At 37.4% G+C, this 18,117-nt stretch overlaps 2 protein-coding genes across 4 annotated transcripts in view; both read right to left on the bottom strand.

Moving 5' to 3' along the window:
- Nucleotides 1-2,628: 2,628 nt before the first annotated feature.
- On the bottom strand, nt 2,629-8,271 carry LOC104593737 (uncharacterized). Of its 2 annotated transcripts, none has more exons than XM_010253700.2 (5): nt 7,973-8,271; nt 7,308-7,413; nt 5,489-5,612; nt 3,557-4,459; nt 2,629-3,147 (listed from the first exon to the last, which is right to left on the bottom strand). In XM_010253700.2, the coding sequence occupies exons 1-5, from the start codon at nt 8,142-8,144 to the stop codon at nt 2,740-2,742; spliced, it is 1,713 nt and encodes a 570-aa protein (XP_010252002.1). In that variant the 5' UTR covers nt 8,145-8,271; the 3' UTR covers nt 2,629-2,739. The 2 variants fall into 2 exon arrangements, with proteins under 2 accessions (XP_010252002.1, XP_088744069.1); XM_088887943.1 differs by lacking the exon at nt 7,973-8,271 and adding an exon at nt 7,753-7,776.
- A 6,098-nt stretch (nt 8,272-14,369) lies between these two features.
- Nucleotides 14,370-18,117, bottom strand: part of NAP7 (non-intrinsic ABC protein 7) — a 45,231-nt gene continuing 41,483 nt past the window's right edge. The window contains exons 5-8 of one of the 2 annotated variants that reach the window (XR_016076334.1): nt 16,152-16,328; nt 15,831-15,926; nt 15,675-15,727; nt 14,370-14,697 (exon numbers count right to left, since the gene is read on the bottom strand). Coding sequence is in view for 1 of the 2 variants with exons in the window: in XM_088888021.1 (XP_088744147.1) it covers nt 15,840-15,926; nt 16,152-16,328 (264 nt within the window). In the remaining variant the exon portion in view is untranslated. Of the gene's footprint in view, nt 14,698-15,674; nt 15,728-15,826; nt 15,927-16,151; nt 16,329-18,117 lie in introns of those variants that run through there. The other variant, XM_088888021.1, reaches the window with a different exon arrangement.

Below are 18,117 nucleotides of genomic sequence, written 5' to 3'. Positions count from 1 at the left end.
AAATCTCTGCTCATTAGTCATTCCCCCTTTTTGTAATATTGGGGCTTTCTTGCACCGACAACCACCTCCTACTCCGGCTAGCATGTTTTGAGCAGCAGAAACTTCTACAACAGCCATTAAAGCCGAGAACGAATGCAATAGGTGACTAAATAATTGTGGAATCTCAATATCTCATCCTTTGTTTCTTGTATTTATTTAATTTTTATGATTTTTTATTATTTATAAATATTTTTTTGTTTTTATTTTATTTATGATGTCACGGGTCAAACCGTTCAACCCAGACGGTTGAATCGATGAACCGGAAAACGGTGGTAAAAACGGTTCCATTTCTGGGTCGGTTTTCAAAACCATGATTCAAACTATCAGTTACATCTGCGAAACAAAACTTTTTCAAGAATTCTGGTCAAGAAGACCAAGTTTTAGGTGACGAGCAAGACGGCGCAAACTTTGCAAGTTTGTGGGCTGCCTTGTTACCTGATCTGGGAGTGAATGTAACTGAGTAGTTAGGAAAGGCGATTGAGTAGATTATTGCAGGAAAGATAAGAGCACATGAAGGCTCCAAAGAAGATTTGGGTTGACCTCCAACAGAGAATAGGTATTTTTGCATCACCTTCGAGAATAATTGAATTGAGGTCCAGTTGCAAAGCTAGTTTGATGCCTTCAAAGAGCGCTAAAGCTTCAGTGGAAGAAGCCGAATTGGCCTCAACAGGAATCGCCCGAGCCACCACTACTCCTTTCTCATCTCGAACAATCAGACCAATACCTGGTTTAGAGATTGAATTGGCGCCATCAAACTTCAGCTTCAGGAATCTCGCGTGACTTAAACCAATGGTTCTGCAAAAGTCGGGAAGATGTAGACTCAGGGTTTGCATCTGAATTCTGAGCAGACTTTGGCTTAGGAAAAGCGAGTTTACTTTTTTGATAATCATTTGAAGGTTCCAAAAGTTCTGGTTAAAAATTAACTCATTCCGAGCTAACCAGATGATCTTGAGGCTTGAAGAACAAACAAGTTACGTGTAAATTAAACCCAGCCATGCTCCTAAAATAAATGTCAAATTGAGTAAATAGAATCTAAATACAATCATTACCCACAGCCACAGGTAGACCCAAAAAGCAGCAGACTGCATGGCGCACAAGAGTCATAATCTGCTGTAGACAGCGTTTCATCATTCAGAGAATTATGTATTTGTCTTATTTATGGAATCTTTGGGAATAACTCAACCCCAGTGGTTGGTAATGCGTACTGTGTTGTTAGATATCCGAAAGTATCTAAATGAAATATCTCCGCACACGCTATTGCTTAATGGCTTCTTTTTCTTCTCATTTAAGTTATGGTCTTTACCATCTCGCCAATTGTCTCTCGTTGAGGGTTGGATCATTGTGGCATTTGGAATATGACTTTTCAACTGTAACATTTTTTTTTTCCGAGAATCTATGAATCATTGATTGATAGACACTACTTTCTTAACGCACAATAACACAAAACAAAGCTTTCCAATTATAATTTAGAGAATTTATAAGATCCAGGTCGTCTTCTCCTTGGTATGAATGGCCATAGTTTGCAAATTGGCATGTAATGTACTGTAAGGCTCCGAATAACATAATCGGTGAGTATTTTAAAATTTTCAAAAATACAGAAGTAAAACTAAAATGCATTTGACCAACCGACGGTGGCTCGGTAGGATCTGACTCGTAGGCTTGTAGCAGATACCATACCTGACATCAAATCCCGCTGCCATCAGGTTGTGTAGATCCATGAAAAGCAAAAAAGAAACAACAATTGAACATTTTACACGAACGATGAACAAATCTTCTACCGTATTTTTTTTGTTTCTTCGTTCTAAATATGGATAGCATCAGAAACCAATAATACATATAAAAGCAAAGCTCATGAGCACTGTAACTCATAACCTACTAGTGTATTGGGAACATCTCCGGTCAGGGGTCAAGTTACCGGGTCGAACGGTCAGTCGATTCTGACAAAAAAATTAAAAATAAAAAAATAATCAAAACCATTTAAATGGTTAATCACCCGGTTCAACAGTTTGCTGATCAAAATCAATGTTTTTTTTAAAAACCCAGTTTTGGGGGGAAAACAGAACCAGTCTGACCAGTTCCCGGTTTTCCGGTCCAACCGTCTGATCCAGACTGGTTTTGAAAACAATGATGGGAGGTGTACCCGATGTGTGGCTGGGAGGCATTTTGGGCAATCAAATGCTTCTTCGCTTGAAATTTAGTACACTGTTATTCTATTATCCTGTGTTTTTGCTGCTTTGCAAGGTTCAAAATATATAAATATTTTTTTATATTTTTTTCAAAACTGGTTCAGGGGAGCTGGTCTAGGACCCCTCCATCCCCTGAACCGGTCAGATCCCCGATACACCCACTGTAGGGGCGTATTGGAAGGGTCCCGGAACGATACGTATTGGCTGATACGTAACGATACTTTGAACCTTGTTGCTTTGTACAAGGAAAATTTGGAGTGCAGTTATACTTCCAAGTCCCAACATTACAGGCCCAAGTGCAGTTATACTTGGGGGACTGGAGGGGATTGACTAAACCCCCGAGGTTCAAGTGCAGTTATGCTTCCAAGTCCCAACATTACAACCCTAAAGGCAAAAGAAAGTAGGAGAAAATTTGATGGATTCCATCCTCGAAATAATAGCCATAGATGTAAAATAGGCATAAATTAAGTAAAAAGAAAGGAAAAAAAAAGAAACCATAATAACACTCCACAGGTTATGGAAGGCCAAATGGTTCGGGTAGTGGATCAAACCGGTGATAAAAAATGAGGCTCTGATCAAACTTATCATCTACACTGTGCAGCCAGTTGGTGTTCTTCATGTCTTCTTTGAGCAGAATCGCATCATAACGAGAGCTCTCAAACATATCTGGTTGTTCACTCAGTTTTGCTGAAGGTCGACCATCATCTTCCTTGGCCTCCCTCCCCGTGGACCTATCGGTACAGTTTCCATTCTCCAATATGGCTCCATTGCCGCTGACAGATGGGGCACTGTCGCTACTGATGGAAACTGGAGCATCCAAGGGACGAGCAGGTTGGCCATTCGGGTTGCTAGAACGGATGCTCTGAGGGAATAGAGTAGTTCCTGCCAAAGAACGAATGCTCCCTGTGCCATTTCGGATATCCTGCATTAAACCATTAGCAAATAAATTAAGGAAAACAGAGAGGTAAATCACCTTCTGACCCACCAAACTGCACATGCCATTCCGTCGCGATCACAACCTTCCATTACCAAGTATTAGCTATACTAGAACAAAACATGGCCCACCGAATGTTTCTGAGCATTTTATTTATGAATAGCATGTAAATAAGTTTATGTTGTGTCTCTCTCTTTCCCCTTGGCATCAAGAGGAAGTCAAAAGATTTATCTGGATATCCATGTTCTATACTAGTATAGCAGATTGAATTGCTTAGTTTCCAACTTACAAGCAGCATTTCTGTGCACCTTTCCGTCATAGAAAATTGGTACAAGATGCTGCCTAGACATCCAGAACGGATGTATTCTTCGTTTTCTTCTTGTAATAAGAGACGTACCATATGCCTGAGAGCCATGTCTAGTGACTTCTTTGAGATTGTCCTTCCAAACCCAGTACTCTCAATGACAGCTGTGGGCTTCACAGGTTTCCGAACTGTAGGTTCCAATACCGGTGAGACCTTCTGTAATTCAGGTGCCCCAACATTAGCATGCAAGCGGCCCTTCACTGAAAGTTCTGAAATTCTTCCCCTTGAAGGTGATGACTGCCTCCGTGGGATAAGCCCAGGTGCCTCCAAATTTCCCCTGACAGTAACAGCAACACCTGGTCGGGATCTACCAGCAGAAACTGGTCTGTCTGGCAATGTGGTCCTCAGATTAGATGGTGTATCATGTGGGAAATCAGGAATCACAATGGGCTGTGATGGTGGCCGGGCCCGTGGTCCTTGGGAACTTCCACGGGAAGCAGGTGCTGGATTTTGGCCATTTGCAAGCCGGCCCACAGAGGCTGAGTGAGCTACTGATGGAGTTGGAACTGGAACTGCTGTTTGGGTCAAACGATTGGGAGTTGATGACTGTGAGTTTGGTCGAGATGATGGAAAATTCAAGTTTGCAGGGACTTGAGGTCTGGTGCTTAGTGTAGAGTGTGTTAAATTTTGGGGTACTTTGGTTTTGTCATTAGGAGAGCTGATGGGACCTGGCCGGGATTTGGATGGTGTTGATGATCGCGATGGCATTGACCGGGAAGATAGGGTGCAAGGTCTTGTACTAGATGACAAATTTGAACGAGTAGTGGGGGTGGATGGTCTGTACAAAGATGTGACTGATGCTGAGCTTGTGTTTAGCATTGAAGTTCTATTGGAGTTATTAGAAGAGTTTGTATTATAGTGCACAGAAGGTTGTGTTACTGAACTACTTCTAGTTGGTCTTGATGAATGGTTGTTCTCTGATTGCATTACCGAAAGCTGAAATAAAGAGGAAATAAAAAATTAGACATGCATATGCATCAACTCTGAGAAAACTAATTAGCTATAAGTTCTATACCAGCAACCAAATATTCTATTTACAACAAAAGTCCACTAGGAAGGTAACACTATTGGTGATAAGCCAGTAATGGTTGTTGAGGTTGCATTGCCAGTTTGAATCAACCATTTCTATCAGAGGGTGGCAACTTGTCAGCGACCACTAAGTTGGTGTTAAACCAAAACTGAAGTAATACTGACAGCATAACTCACACCTGACTTGAAATTGGTCAAAACCCAATCTTCAAGTTGGATTGCCTGATTGACTTCACCTATAGTGTGAGCTTCAGCTTAGCCTGAAACCTTGTCGGTCAGTAAGGAACTAAGGAACTTGTTACTCAGGAGATTATTTAGTTGGAATAAAAGCTTTCAGAAGAATAACCCAATTAAGACCAATCAGATTTGTGAATCTTTGCTCTGTACATAGGATACCTCCAGGGGGCTTGGAAGCGACTGCTCTGTACATCATATACTCTTTCAGTTAGAAGAGCATGACTATCAAATCTACAATATAGTTTATAGACCATTAGCCAAACTGTGTTATTTTTATTTGTCCAAAAGATATAGTAGATTGAATGGTCAGAAGCATAATGCATATCCTGAATCTTTGCTCTGTACATAGGATACCTCCAGGGGGCTTGGAGCGACTGCTCTGTACATCATATACTCTTTCAGTTAGAAGAGCATGACTATCAAATCTACAATATAGTTTATAGACCATTAGCCAAACTGTGTTATTTTTATTTGTCCAAAAGATATAGTAGATTGAATGGTCAGAAGCATAATGCATATCCAGGAGATATTTGTTGTACAGAACAAGGTTGTGTTTGTCCTCCCCTGGGAAGTGATTAGTTTAAAGAAGAATTATGGTTGGTATCCTACACCATTGGAAATTTTAAATATAAAAAATAATATTTATAAACTTGGATAAAAGTAAATTTGTAATGAATAAGAACAGATGGAAATGTGTACCCTTGAGGCTTTAGTGGTGGAAACTGATCTACCCGAGGAACTGCTTCTTGGAGCTGATAAAGTTGGAGGGAACTCACTTGTATCCGATGAAGAGAAAAGAGGTGTTCCAGGAGGAGTGAGAAGCCTATCCACAGAATTTAAAGAAAGTATAGATTTAATTGCAAATGCTAGCTTGAGTAAAAGTTTCCACAATGGCAGGTTAATTGATTAACAACAATTTTTTGCATATCTATGGTTTTTATATGATAATATATTTACCTCTTCTTTGTCAACGAAAAGGAAAAAATTATAATCCTCCCCACATCATAGTTGCTAGGGTTGAGATATTTATCATTAGCCTCAGAAAATCAGAAACAAGGTGAGTTATTTTGTTTGAGTTGGTGAAAGAAAAGAGCCAAGTGGAATCTTTTTTTCAAAGAAACATCACTAAGAAATTAAATGAGTTTGAAATAACTTGCAGATCAGACTCCATGTGGTGGAGAGTCAAGTGAAGCTAAGAGGGTTGGCTTGATTTAAACACAATTGTGAAATTGCAGAACTTGTCTGGCAGAGTCACATTTTGAAGTTCGGAAATACCCCAATTGCAAAATAATGAACGAAATAAATTCAAAATACAAGATGATTCAGAAATAATGAAACAATTAGAAGCATGCCTTCAGAGAGAGAATAACAACGCTGATCTGGATATACAGTTTTGCATGGATCATATACAGTTTGAGGAATCGAGAATTCTTTTGTTTTTCCCTTCTCTTTCCCGTGTATCTGTGTGTTGGGGGGGGGGGGGAGTGGATGTGTTGTTGTGAACTTGTATATACCATAAATTACACCATCAAATGATGGTGACAGTTTGACATTCACCATTGCCAGCCTGTTACACTAGTGACTATATTGCTACAATGACAATTTGACACCATCCTTAGGGGTTTAAAATAGATTAATATTTTCTTACATACAAATCTCCTTTATATAATATAGGAATCTGTTTTTTTAATCTAAAGAGATGTTATTTACTAAGTATCTTACTATCTTTTTTCCTGTTAGCTTGACCAAAACTGTGTCATAATGCCTAAGCTGCAATACTTTCTATCTTAATTTCATTAAGTTTAGGGCAGTTGCATCAAGGTAACCTGGATCCCTGTCTCATGGTTGCTTGAATCTTTTTGGGAATGACACCCCATTATCAATATGTATGTACTTTCAGGATACTATTATCATAGATTCATGGTTGGAGGTTGATTCCATATTCAGATAAAGCATGTTCTACTTGGTAAACATCCAAATTGATTTTATTTGGACTCAATTTCCTTAGCCCAAATTGATTTGATCTTTTATTTGTAATAACCAGAGATTTTTCCATAGAATTTTCAACCCCATGAGAATCAATTTCCTCAGATTTTTCCAACCTCAGCACCCCCTTCATTTGCAAGAGAATGCAATAAATAATTTCCGACTGAATGATTAAAGGGAATGAAAAGCACTAAGAGAGTCTCCAAGCAACATAATGCCTAGAGTGCCAGGGAGAATAAAGGGGATCACCATCAACAACCGCTGGATGGCCACCTGTACCAAATAGCCTGCTGAGAAGTTCTCAAGCAGCATTTTCAAGTGAAAAGATATTTGCACTTTCTGGCCTCAAATAAACATAAAATATTATGTTATTTGACCAATATGCGGTTAGCAACCCTCAACTCAACTGATTAAAAAAAGTAGGGAGAGAACTTTGTTCAGTATAAAAATGAGATTATATCAATGTCAGCATTCAGCATTCAGCAAGCACGGGATTGATAAGAAGTGGATCTGAAAGTTTATGGATAGATACCAGTCATAATCGTGCTTTCCCCCGTCTACTGAAGACAGTAGATCGTCCATTCCGCTCCTTGCTAGTTTCACTGGTTCAACCGAAATTCTCCCCAATTTCACTGATCCTGAAAACATTCATAACTACTACTATAAGCAACTCCGGTACTTCAAAACCCATCTGAATAGGAAATTTAATCCAACAGTGTTAAAACTTTCATGATTTCTACAAAAATGAAAGACCGAGTTCCTCCCAAAAGATTCAACCAAGCACCGTGGGAGGCTCATAGGCAAAGCTTCCTAAATTATTACAGAAAATTTCGCAAATTATATGAGGTGCAACTACTGGTGTTAAACACAAACAAACATCGACCAATTCATTAGTAATACGAGTTCAACTCAGTTAACTCAAAATCAGCTTGAGTTCCCTTCAAATTTCTATACTCATTGAAACAGAAAGAACCTACAGGTGGAAGCCGACAAATTTTGAAAATTAGACAAAACAAAGGGAACAGAAAGACGCTTTCAGATTATCGGTAGCAAATGACCATAATTCTCCCATATGTAATCTCAACAGGCAGCTAACAAATAATTTTAAAGGGGTATTCCAGTAAGTTCAGGTTAGAAAACGAAAAAGATTCGGAGACTCAAAACCGTAACTCTGAGGCAGTGAGGTCGGGTACGTACCATCCCGTTCGTCGGACGACCCGACCGGGAGGCTCCGGCGGTTCCTGGAGAACAAATCCAAGTTCTCATCCGTCTCCCTTGAGAAGCCGACATTGCTCCGTCCCTTTCGAAGTTGTGGTCCCGCCAGAGAATTTCTTCCTCCGGCCAAGGATTCCCTCGGAATCCGATTCATGTCGCCAAAAATGAAAACGAGACCATTTGGGGTAGATACAAAATCAGGACAGAGCTTCCAGTTTTATAGCTTTTTGTTTTTTCTTTATCAGCTTAGAGAGAGAGAGAGTATAGGCTTGACAGTAAAGATGAGTAAAACTGACAGTTAACAAGTTTGGTTGAGCAGCTGTTGTTCTTGTTTCTGCCTCTTCTGGTCCATGTGTTCTGTCTCAACTAAACGGTTCGGGTTAACATACGAACCCAAATATGCAGAAACTCGGATCTTATATTTAGGGTTAGGGTTAGGGGTGTAAAGCGAATTGAATTCGAATAGAAAGTAAGATTTGTATTGAAATTTCATTGGAACTCAACCTATTAATCATCTAAGAGGGTGTTTGGTACATTGATGTTATATTGCAAATTTGCCATTGCATTTTAAGTTGATCAATACAAATTGATATTTCTATTTAAAAACGTCAAATTAATATTTTTCATATACATATGTTTTTTTAATTGAAATGATATTTATATATAATGTGATAATACATATTTCTCATAGATGAACCCAAAATGCAAAACATAAGGACAGGACAAGTCACTTTAGTAAATACCTATTAAAATGATATTGAACCTCGAATTCAAATTCTGATTTTTTTTTTTTACTCTCTCTATGTTAACATCCCTCTACTGCCACAAGACGATAGATAAGACCATGTTTGATTCACTATCCTGGGCTTCATTCTCTTAATTCTTGTCAATTCTAAGCAATAATGAATAATATTAGAGAGTTTGGTTACAAAATTCTTGCTAATGGCCACATTATTTTTAAAAGGAAAAGTCAGTCCCATAAAACAAAAATTGACTAGCCTACGACATGAAAAATAATCATGCCCCATCTTGTTCATTTCATTGTTGGAGAAAACTCTACCTATAAAACTATTGTCATAGATGTTTACTTTTGCAAAAGCATTTTTACAAAAGTATTTTTATAAAACTACTTTTACATGAAAGCACTTTTATGGAAGTACTTTTTACGAACACACTTTTATAAAGTACTTTATTAAAGCAATTTTATGAAAGTATTTTTATAAAAACACTTTTATGGAAGTACTTTTATGAAAACACTTGCGAAAGTACTTTTATAAAAGCATTTTTACAAAAGTACTTTTATAAAAGCACTTTTACAAAAGTACTTTTATAAAACCACTTATTAAAGTACTTTTATGAAAGCACTTTTGCGGAAGTACTTTTATAAAAACACTTGTGGAAGTACTTTTACGAAAGCACTAATACAAAAGTACTTTTAAAAAAACACTTTTATGAAAGTACTTTTATAAAAGAATTTTTATGAAAATACTTTTATAAAAACACTTTTACGAAAGTACTTTTACAAAATATCTATGCCAATTGGTAAACATTGACTATTGGAGACCTAGGCAGGCAATTTGTGAATATCGGCACAATTTTTGTTTTTTGAAGAATGAAAATAAGCAACATATGACATTTATCAGTCTGAAAAGAATTCATTTTTAGGAAAAAGTGTTTGGTTCATAACAATATTTTCTCAATCTACCTATTTTTATCTATTTTTTTCCATTTTAGAATTTCATCTTAAATAAGAATAAGAAAAAATGAAAGTTAAACTAAACATGGCCTAAACCAACTGAATTATTAAGATCATGTATCACCTTTTATTGTCAAATTAATGTGTTAATGGGGTACTTATAGTTCAATAAACTAGATTCGGCTCTTCTCTTCACCTGAACACAATTTCACTGATTCCAAGTTTGGGAGATATGACGATCACTTTTGATGCACCGTCAAGTAATGCTATTATCATTAATTATTATATAGTAAGCAGGTTTAATGGGTTTGGAGTATGGGCGTAGTAGACTCAAGAACAAAAGTTTAAAAAAAAATTGAATTAAAGACTTGTATTATTTATGCACTCACCGGAATTGAATGCTCATTAATGCTCATGATTTACACTGAAAAGGTCAAGTTTAACTCTGAATTCAATTTATACCCAAATAAAATAGACGTTAGACAAAATCTCAGGCTCAATTTAAAAAGAATGCAAATACAAATAAGTCCAGTGCGATATAGGCTGTGTTTGGAAATTATGCAAATATATAGTGTAAAAGGGTTCATATAAATTGTAAAATTGGGTTAGTTTTTGCATTAATAAATTTATCTTCTTACCAAGCAGATTTTTAGTTGTAATGGATACAAACATGAATTCCAATAAAGCATATACTTTTTTTTTTAATCAAAAGCCCACTTAAATGCAAATTTACTTTTTTTTTATTGATGTACTTTCACATCTTATTATCAATGTAAATATGCATTGGTCTGTCATTTTCGATGCATCAATGTAATGTTGCCAAACAGACAAAAGTGAACCAAAGTACAAATTTACCCTGAACCGAGATTTACACTATATTTGCATTGTTTCCAAACGCAACCAATCAGCCATAGTATTTCTAAACCTTATATTTGCATATTCTTCCCAAGTTTAACCTCAAAGTCTAGAATACAAAATAAATAAATAAACAAATAAATGAACAAATTACAGGGAAGCCTTGTGGGGGATGGAGGATTTGCTATTAAAGGGATTTTGGTTAAGCAAAGTGCCAACTAAGTGATTGATAAGGGCTTTGTAGCGGAAACTTGGCATCGAATCCTACCTGCACCTGGATTGAGGGATGGACTACTCCGTTGTGTTGGGGGATGGGCTACTAAGTTGTGTAACCCTTCAAAAGATATAAAAAAATAAAAAAAAAGGATTTTGGTCAAAACAAGACAAAAAATATCCTCCTTAATAACCCCCTACACATCCAAGTACAAATAACACTTATGACATATTATAATAAGTAATAACAATTGGGGTTTACCTAAATAATTTGTATCTATGAATGAAGTGTTGGGCGATTGAGGACAATTCAAGGCAGTGGTTGTTCATTTCTAGTACTCCGATCTAATTATGTGGAAAGAAATAAAAAGGAAAAAATGGAATAATTGTGGAACATCTTAATTTATGGAGGGGATTCTGTTGGGTGGTTGGGTTCATCAGCTTAAAGAGAAAAGCTGTCAATCCAAATCCAATTCCAGCATTGACAACATCATTATCAGCAACAGTAGCATATGATCGCTATTGAATGATTTATTACTTAGCTAACTCATTTTTTTGGAAGCTAGTGACCGATATGTACATTCATAAATGGATGAATTGAGGAAATCCAGGGACTCCTTTTGAGCAACGTGGAAGTACTTTGCCCTTTGTCAGAACATTTCTATTATGGACCATAATTAGTACGCATATTTTATTCAATGATATAGAAAGGGTTCGATTATGATGCCTGAAAGATATGATTATGGGAAAATTTTATAATCAATTAGGGGTGCAATTTGGCCGGGTCCAATTCGAACTGGGAAGGTCCAGTCTGGGCCTGACCCCAATCCAATTACATCAATTTTTAATTTAGACCGGACTTAAATTCAACAGTTCGGGCTGGACTTGGATCTTAGGCACAATTCTTAGGGTTGGGCCTGAGTTGAACTTAAACCCAACCCAGCCTATTTGATTTGCATCTCCATAACCAATCAAGCATCATCATAGTGTTGACCAATCAGATGATTTCATCAAAATTCATAGACTTTTGATTGGTTAAAGCCTTTCTGGTATCACATCTTTTTGACAATAAAACTTTTTTTGTAAAGATACTTAGGGTTTGTTTTCTTCGGAGTTGGAATTAGAATCAGAATAGGAATGGTTTATTCTCATAGTCTGTTTGGTTCAGATAGAAATGAGAATGAAAATTGAAATCAGCACGAATGGGATTTCATTCCCAAGGGAAGGGCTGGAAATGTCATTCTCTCAAATGGGGAATATCATTCCAACAGGAATGAGAATAGAATTCCAATTCCATCCAACCAAATAGTTGGGATCAAAATAGTCCTTCCGATTCTGATTCCAGGCCCCTATTCCTGCAAATCAAATGGGACCTTGCTATATCAATAACAGATTCTAAAATATGGGATAAAATATATCAGCCAAATAGTAGATTGTATCGTCATCTTATTGGACCCATAAAGATATCTGGAATCCTTCAACCTCCAAAGGGAAAGGATTTCATTTAATATCTCCCACACATTCCATGTAGGCCATGCCTTGGATCTGCAATCTTGGGTGGGATTCCTGCCTAAGAGGTGGCAGACAGAAGGATCTTGACCGTCTGATCTAAGATTTTCTAGTGATAAGGCGGGTTAGCATCAAATTAAGAGCAGAGAAAGTACATCTTTGTCCGGTGCACTATATAAATACATAAACCCTTTATTCTTTTCCTCCCGTTAGTTTTACTGGTTGCTTTTACAGCTCCGGGGACTGGTGAGAGGCCACAAGAGGCCACAAGGTCATGACCACATGAAGAGATGAGCTTTCCATCCATCCTGTTATGAATCAAACAAAGAAGGCAAGGAGTCTTTTGTATTATGTGATGCTATTTATTGAATGAATGCTTTAGAAGAGGAACCCCACCGGAAGAATGTGACCAGCAGCAGCACCATCAGTCCTTAGAAGCAAAGTCCAACCTGTTGAGGTGATGTACATTTCAATAGGGTCATGGGATGGAGGTGGGTGCCCTAGTAAATAGGAAGTAAGGTTAACCAAACTTCCATCCTTTCTTCAGCTGTCTTCACATGCCACAGATGAAAGGAAAGGATGAGAAAAGAAACAGAGAGACCCTCTTCTCTCATGCTAGTTAGTGGAGGCCATGTGCTCTCTGGCTCTGCACATGCACTTAATAGCATGAAGCTTGCAACCAAATGGCAATTTTAAGATGGGTATTCGACATTGTGTATGATTTTGCTTTTGAAAACTAAAACCAGATGTTGCAGTTACATAGTGGCGAACACCACTAAGCTCAGCAATTAGATCGGTGTTTACCTTAGGAGACATTATTTGCTAGCTCCATGCACTGCTAGGTTATGAGTTACAGTGCTCATGAGCTGTGCCTTTATATGTATTATTGATTTCTGATGCTATCCATATTTAGAACCAAGCAGCAAAAAAATACGGTAAAAGATTCGTTCATCATTCATGTATAATGTTCAATTGTCATTTCTTTTGGGTTTTCATTTCATGGAGCTAGTGTCAAATGTATTTGAGTTTTACTTCTGTATTTTTGAAAAATTTAAATTATTCACCTATTTATGTTATTCGGAGTCTTACAGTACATTACATGCCAATTTGCAAACTATGGCCATTCATACCAAGGAGAAGAAGACCTGGATCTTATAAATTCTCTAAATTATAATTGGAAAGCTTTGTTTTGTGTTATTGTGCGTTAAGAAAGTAGTGTCTATCAATCAATGAATCATAGATTTTCGGCAAAAAAAATGTTAAAGTTGAAAAGTCATATTCCAAATGCCAAAATGATTCAACCCTCAACGAGAGACAATTGGCGAGATGGTAAAAGATCATAGTTTAAATGAAAAGAAAAAGAAGCCATTAAGCAATGGCCTCTGCGGAGACGTTTCATTTAGGTATTCTTTCGGATATCTAACAAAGGAAAAAGCAAGCTACACAACAGTACATAAATAAGACGTACTCATACATAATTCTCTGAATGGTGAAACGCTGTCGGCAGATTATGACTCTTATGCGCCATGCAGTCGGCTGCTTTTTGGGTCTCCCTTGACTGTGGCCTGTGGGTAATGATTGTATTTAGATTCTATTTACTCGATTTGACATTTATTTTAGGAGCATGACTGGGTTTAATTTACACATGTCAACTTGTTTGTTCTTCAAGTTCAAGCCTCAAGATCAGACACACCACATGTCCCTATGGCTTCCAAGGAAACGAGGATATAATGCCAATCACCATAACGAGGATGAAATATGAATAGAATTCATTCAATATACAGGGGGAATTTATACAAGATAGATAACTGAATTACAGCTGGCAAATTTCCAGCTGTTTAACCGACACAGCTCAACTTCATTAAAATCCATCAATTAATTTTGCAGCTCATCCTTGCCGACGATTCTACCTATTCCAAATAGGTTGTATGAGTTACGCAAACTACAATCTTAATTCTTTAAGAGTGACTGATGTGACAGCCTTCCTTAATATAGGAGTCTTCCTTTTCATTCTCTGGTGGAGAGACCAAGACATTACCCTTAAACATGCACCATTCACGTTAACACACATGACAAATACTTGAGATATCTACAAACAAACAAGAGAGGCCCAATCCAACACGACCACAGCTTTAAGAGAGCTTTTAACATTTGCAAGTTGCGACTACTTACTAAGCAAAATTATAATAATACAAAGCATGCCATTAGCACACAAAGGAATGGAGGAGAAATATTTTGACGTTTACAAAGAGGAGTCCACTAAAAGTATCCAAATGTTCTAAATGTGCTTTCATAATGCTTCACTTATAAAACTCGAAGTCTGTGTCGGGCTTTTAACATTTGCCCTGTAACCCTTTTCAAAGTCCTTTGGAAGTATAACATACCGGTTCTTGCGAACTGCATGCATTCCTGCTTCTTGACAAATTGCCGCAATCTGCAGTTGCACCAAGACAGGCAGTGAGAATAGTATGTGCATTCCTAAAAAGTTAACCTACTCGAGTTTTGAAGTACCATATATTGGTATGAACTATGTATTGACTCATTGACTGTACATACTGATACACTGGGAATATCAATCACAACATGGTAGGGAATCATCTGATACAGTGGGCACTGGGCATGTTGATTATAACTTGTTATCTATTTGTTTTCTTTTCCTTTTAAATTGCATTCTCTCCTATAGGCATTTAAAATTTATACACTACCTATGGCAAGACTTAAATTACAAAAACGTATATAATGGATTTATAATAAATAAGCCTATACAGAAAAAAAATCAAAATTACATAAAAAATTATTAAATTAAACAAACCCATAGCTTCTCCAAGCTTCCAAAATTAGCAGTATCGTCCTCATCTTCTTCCTCTCCTCTACCAACAATACTGCCCATTCTGTGGCATCTTTCTATCCAACACTCCTTAATTGACTAGATGTTTTCACTCATCTTTGTTTCAAATGGCCCCAAAAGCCGTTGTGATCAGAAAAGACAGCTTTGGGAAACTCTCCCGTCTCCTGTCCTCATGACAGATACGAGGAGCTTGTATGGCAAAACAGATGTCCCTCAGTGGGAGGACACTGAGAGGGGAATGCTGGGAAGACAGAGGATCCCAACCCGATGCATAGCCATTATGTTCAGATAATCCAAATTATCAAAATTCACAAGGGTTTTGATCGGTGAAAGCCCTTCCAATATCATGTCCTTCTGGCATCATAGTTTTTTTTTTTTTTTTCCGTTCAGAAATATCTAAAATTTTACAAATAACAATATGCAAAAGAAGCTATCAATAACTGGAGGATTGCAAAAGGAAAACAGCAAGAACCATAGGCATCAGATCACAAGCTACAAGCAGGCTAAACTCCCTTGAATAGATCTCCATAGGAAGTAGAAAATGGAAGCAAGGGTACACTTGCCTGCCCTCATTACATAAATACCGCAAAAGCTCAGCCTTGCAAAATTTTTCTGCCTGCAGTAAAGAAAAATTAAGAAACCAATCTTGCTTGGAATGCAATAGTGAAGAAAATGAATAAGATATTGAAGTTCAGGTGGAGGGGGAAAGTATTAGTTACCAGAAATTGTTATGCAGATGAAATCGCTTTGTACCCTTCCTTTTCAAGTACTTTTGCTATTGAGATATCACCCGTCTTCACTATTCTCCCGTCATCCTAGACAAGTGAGAGGATTGTGGTTATAGGATATTTTCATGGCCCCAAAACTGGGTCTGCAGTAAGAGTGATTGAATCTGTAATCTGACTAATGACCACATGTAGATTTAATCCATTTAGAGGGGATGAAATGGTCTGAGCATCTGGTTCTGTCAAACTCTCCCCTCCCCCTCCCCCTCCCCCCAAAAAAGAACATTTTTCTTTGGAGTTTATCCAGCAACTTACCATAATATGAATATAATTTGGTCTTATATAATCCAAAAGTCGCTGATAATGAGTAATCATCAAAACAGAGTTCTTCGGAGTCAAAAGACCATTGACAGCTTTTGCTACATCTTGTAGTGCATCAACATCTAACCCAGAATCTATTTCATCTAAAACAGACAAATCTGCCCCCAAGACCTGAAAAATACAAGATCAAATTTGAAAGTTCAGGTCAAAATCTAAATACACCAATTATAAACAAAAGGGAAAATTCTCGATCAGTACCCTGTACTTTGGCTCGAGCGGCAATTTGGTCCCCAAACTTTAAAATGCGACAATCCAGTACCTGCCGTTAACCAGTACATTAATCAGCCGTTAAGTGACATTTGAAAAGTCAAAAATGCCCTTCGAATGACATCTAATTCTCTTTATCAACTATCCAAATGTTGACAAAAAACTGAACAGTCCCAAATCCTAGCCTCTTCTATTCAAAAAAGTTGGTGACTGTTTAGAAGAAGCTAGAATTTGGGACTGTTCATTTTATTGTCAACGTTTGGATGGTTGATAAAGAGAATTAGATGGCATTCAAAGGGCATTTTTGACCTTTCAAATGTCACTTAACGGCTGATTAACGGATTGGTTAACGACAGGTACTGGATTGTCACATTTTGAAAGTTGAGTACTGGATTGTTGCATTTTGAAAGTTCGGGCACTGGACTGTCGCATTTTAAAGTTCGGGGACCAAATTGTCACTCAAGCCAAAGTACAGGGTACTGATCAGGAATTTTCCCTAAACAAAATATGTAACACTTTTCAAGCACCAATTATAGCCCTGAGAACATTACAAAACAAATAGCAATGGGTAACTCATAATGTCTACATGTACATGTGAATGTGATGCTGGACCACATCAATATACTATGAGTTTCTCTTTCTTCTCCTTCACATTCTCTCTTTTTTTTCCGCCAAAATGGAGGGAGTAACATTTATAAAATATCAAAGTTACATATAGTAGTAATTTATCAAAAAAAAAAAAAGTTACATATAGTAGTAGAGCTGTTCTTGTCATCTGTAGTATGATTACATTTACATGCATTGTACGCCAGTCCATGAGCAGCTGAGTTCAGAGTTCTAATATGATTTACAGATATTATATCAAACAACAGAAACATAAAGATAATTTCATCTTTGATAGGCTTGGTCGTCCAGTCCTCTGCTTGATTATAGCATCCATGCAAATCCAATTCCCGCTTGACCCAAGTCTGCATGAAACAAGCCATCCACATATAGATGAAAATCTGCAGATGCAATGATGTGGAAGTGCAGGAAGTTCACAGCTGAGTTGTGTGCCAAGTCCTCCATAGAAATGAAGTTCCAAACTTGGTCGACCAGTTGGTCCAGCCTTAAACAGTCTCATCATGAGCTGTTGCGTTCCTCATATCCCATATAAGTCTGAACAGCACCAAGATTTTTGTGAGATGCAGGTTTTGAGCCTGTTTAGGTAGTGATTTCAGTTTTTCTTCAATCCACTCCTTTTTTTTTTATCAATAACAAAGATTTCATTAAGAAACAGATAAAGATACAAGGGGAAGATAACCTTTCTTATCTCCCCCAACAAGAAACAAAACAAGCTAAAACATTACAGTTGTGCCCAAAACAATGTATCCCTGTTTACCCCTTGTTTTGCTAACCCATCAGCAAAGGAGTTAGCACACCTCTTGACCCAATTTACTTCAATTTCCATGTTTCTGATTAACCACTTGAATCTCTTATTTTCATTGTTGTACCTCCACATTCCATTTTTATCTTCTTTCAGCCACTCCACCAGCTTGGAGTCCACTTCAATGATCAACTTTTGTAAGTTTAACTCCTTAGCTCTCTGAACACCTTCCAATGCCACCAAGATCTCAGCTCTAAGAGAGCCACCAGGTTCAATTGGACCAGAGAACAAGGCAATTATTGTCCCTTTCTCATCTCTTAGAACACC

This window comes from Nelumbo nucifera, chromosome 5 (assembly GCF_055504915.1).
Source record: "Nelumbo nucifera cultivar China Antique chromosome 5, China Antique-T2T, whole genome shotgun sequence".
Classification (NCBI taxonomy): Eukaryota; Viridiplantae; Streptophyta; class Magnoliopsida; order Proteales; family Nelumbonaceae; genus Nelumbo; species Nelumbo nucifera.
The sequence above is the reverse complement of the archived record's forward strand: the minus strand, read 5'-3'. Positions and strand labels throughout refer to the sequence as shown.

What these genes read in the sequence shown, in the direction of transcription:
- LOC104593737 (XM_010253700.2), bottom strand. Translation starts at nt 8,144, where the DNA reads ATGAATCGGATTCCGAGGGAATCCTTGGCCGGAGGAAGAAATTCTCTG. An exon ending in GTCGTCCGACGAACGGGATG is followed by an intron (nt 7,414 to 7,972) that starts GTACGTACCCGA and finishes GAATGTTTTCAG; the next exon opens with GATCAGTGAAATTGGGGAGA. An exon ending in CCACCACTAAAGCCTCAAGG is followed by an intron (nt 4,460 to 5,488) that starts GTACACATTTCC and finishes TCTTTATTTCAG; the next exon opens with CTTTCGGTAATGCAATCAGA.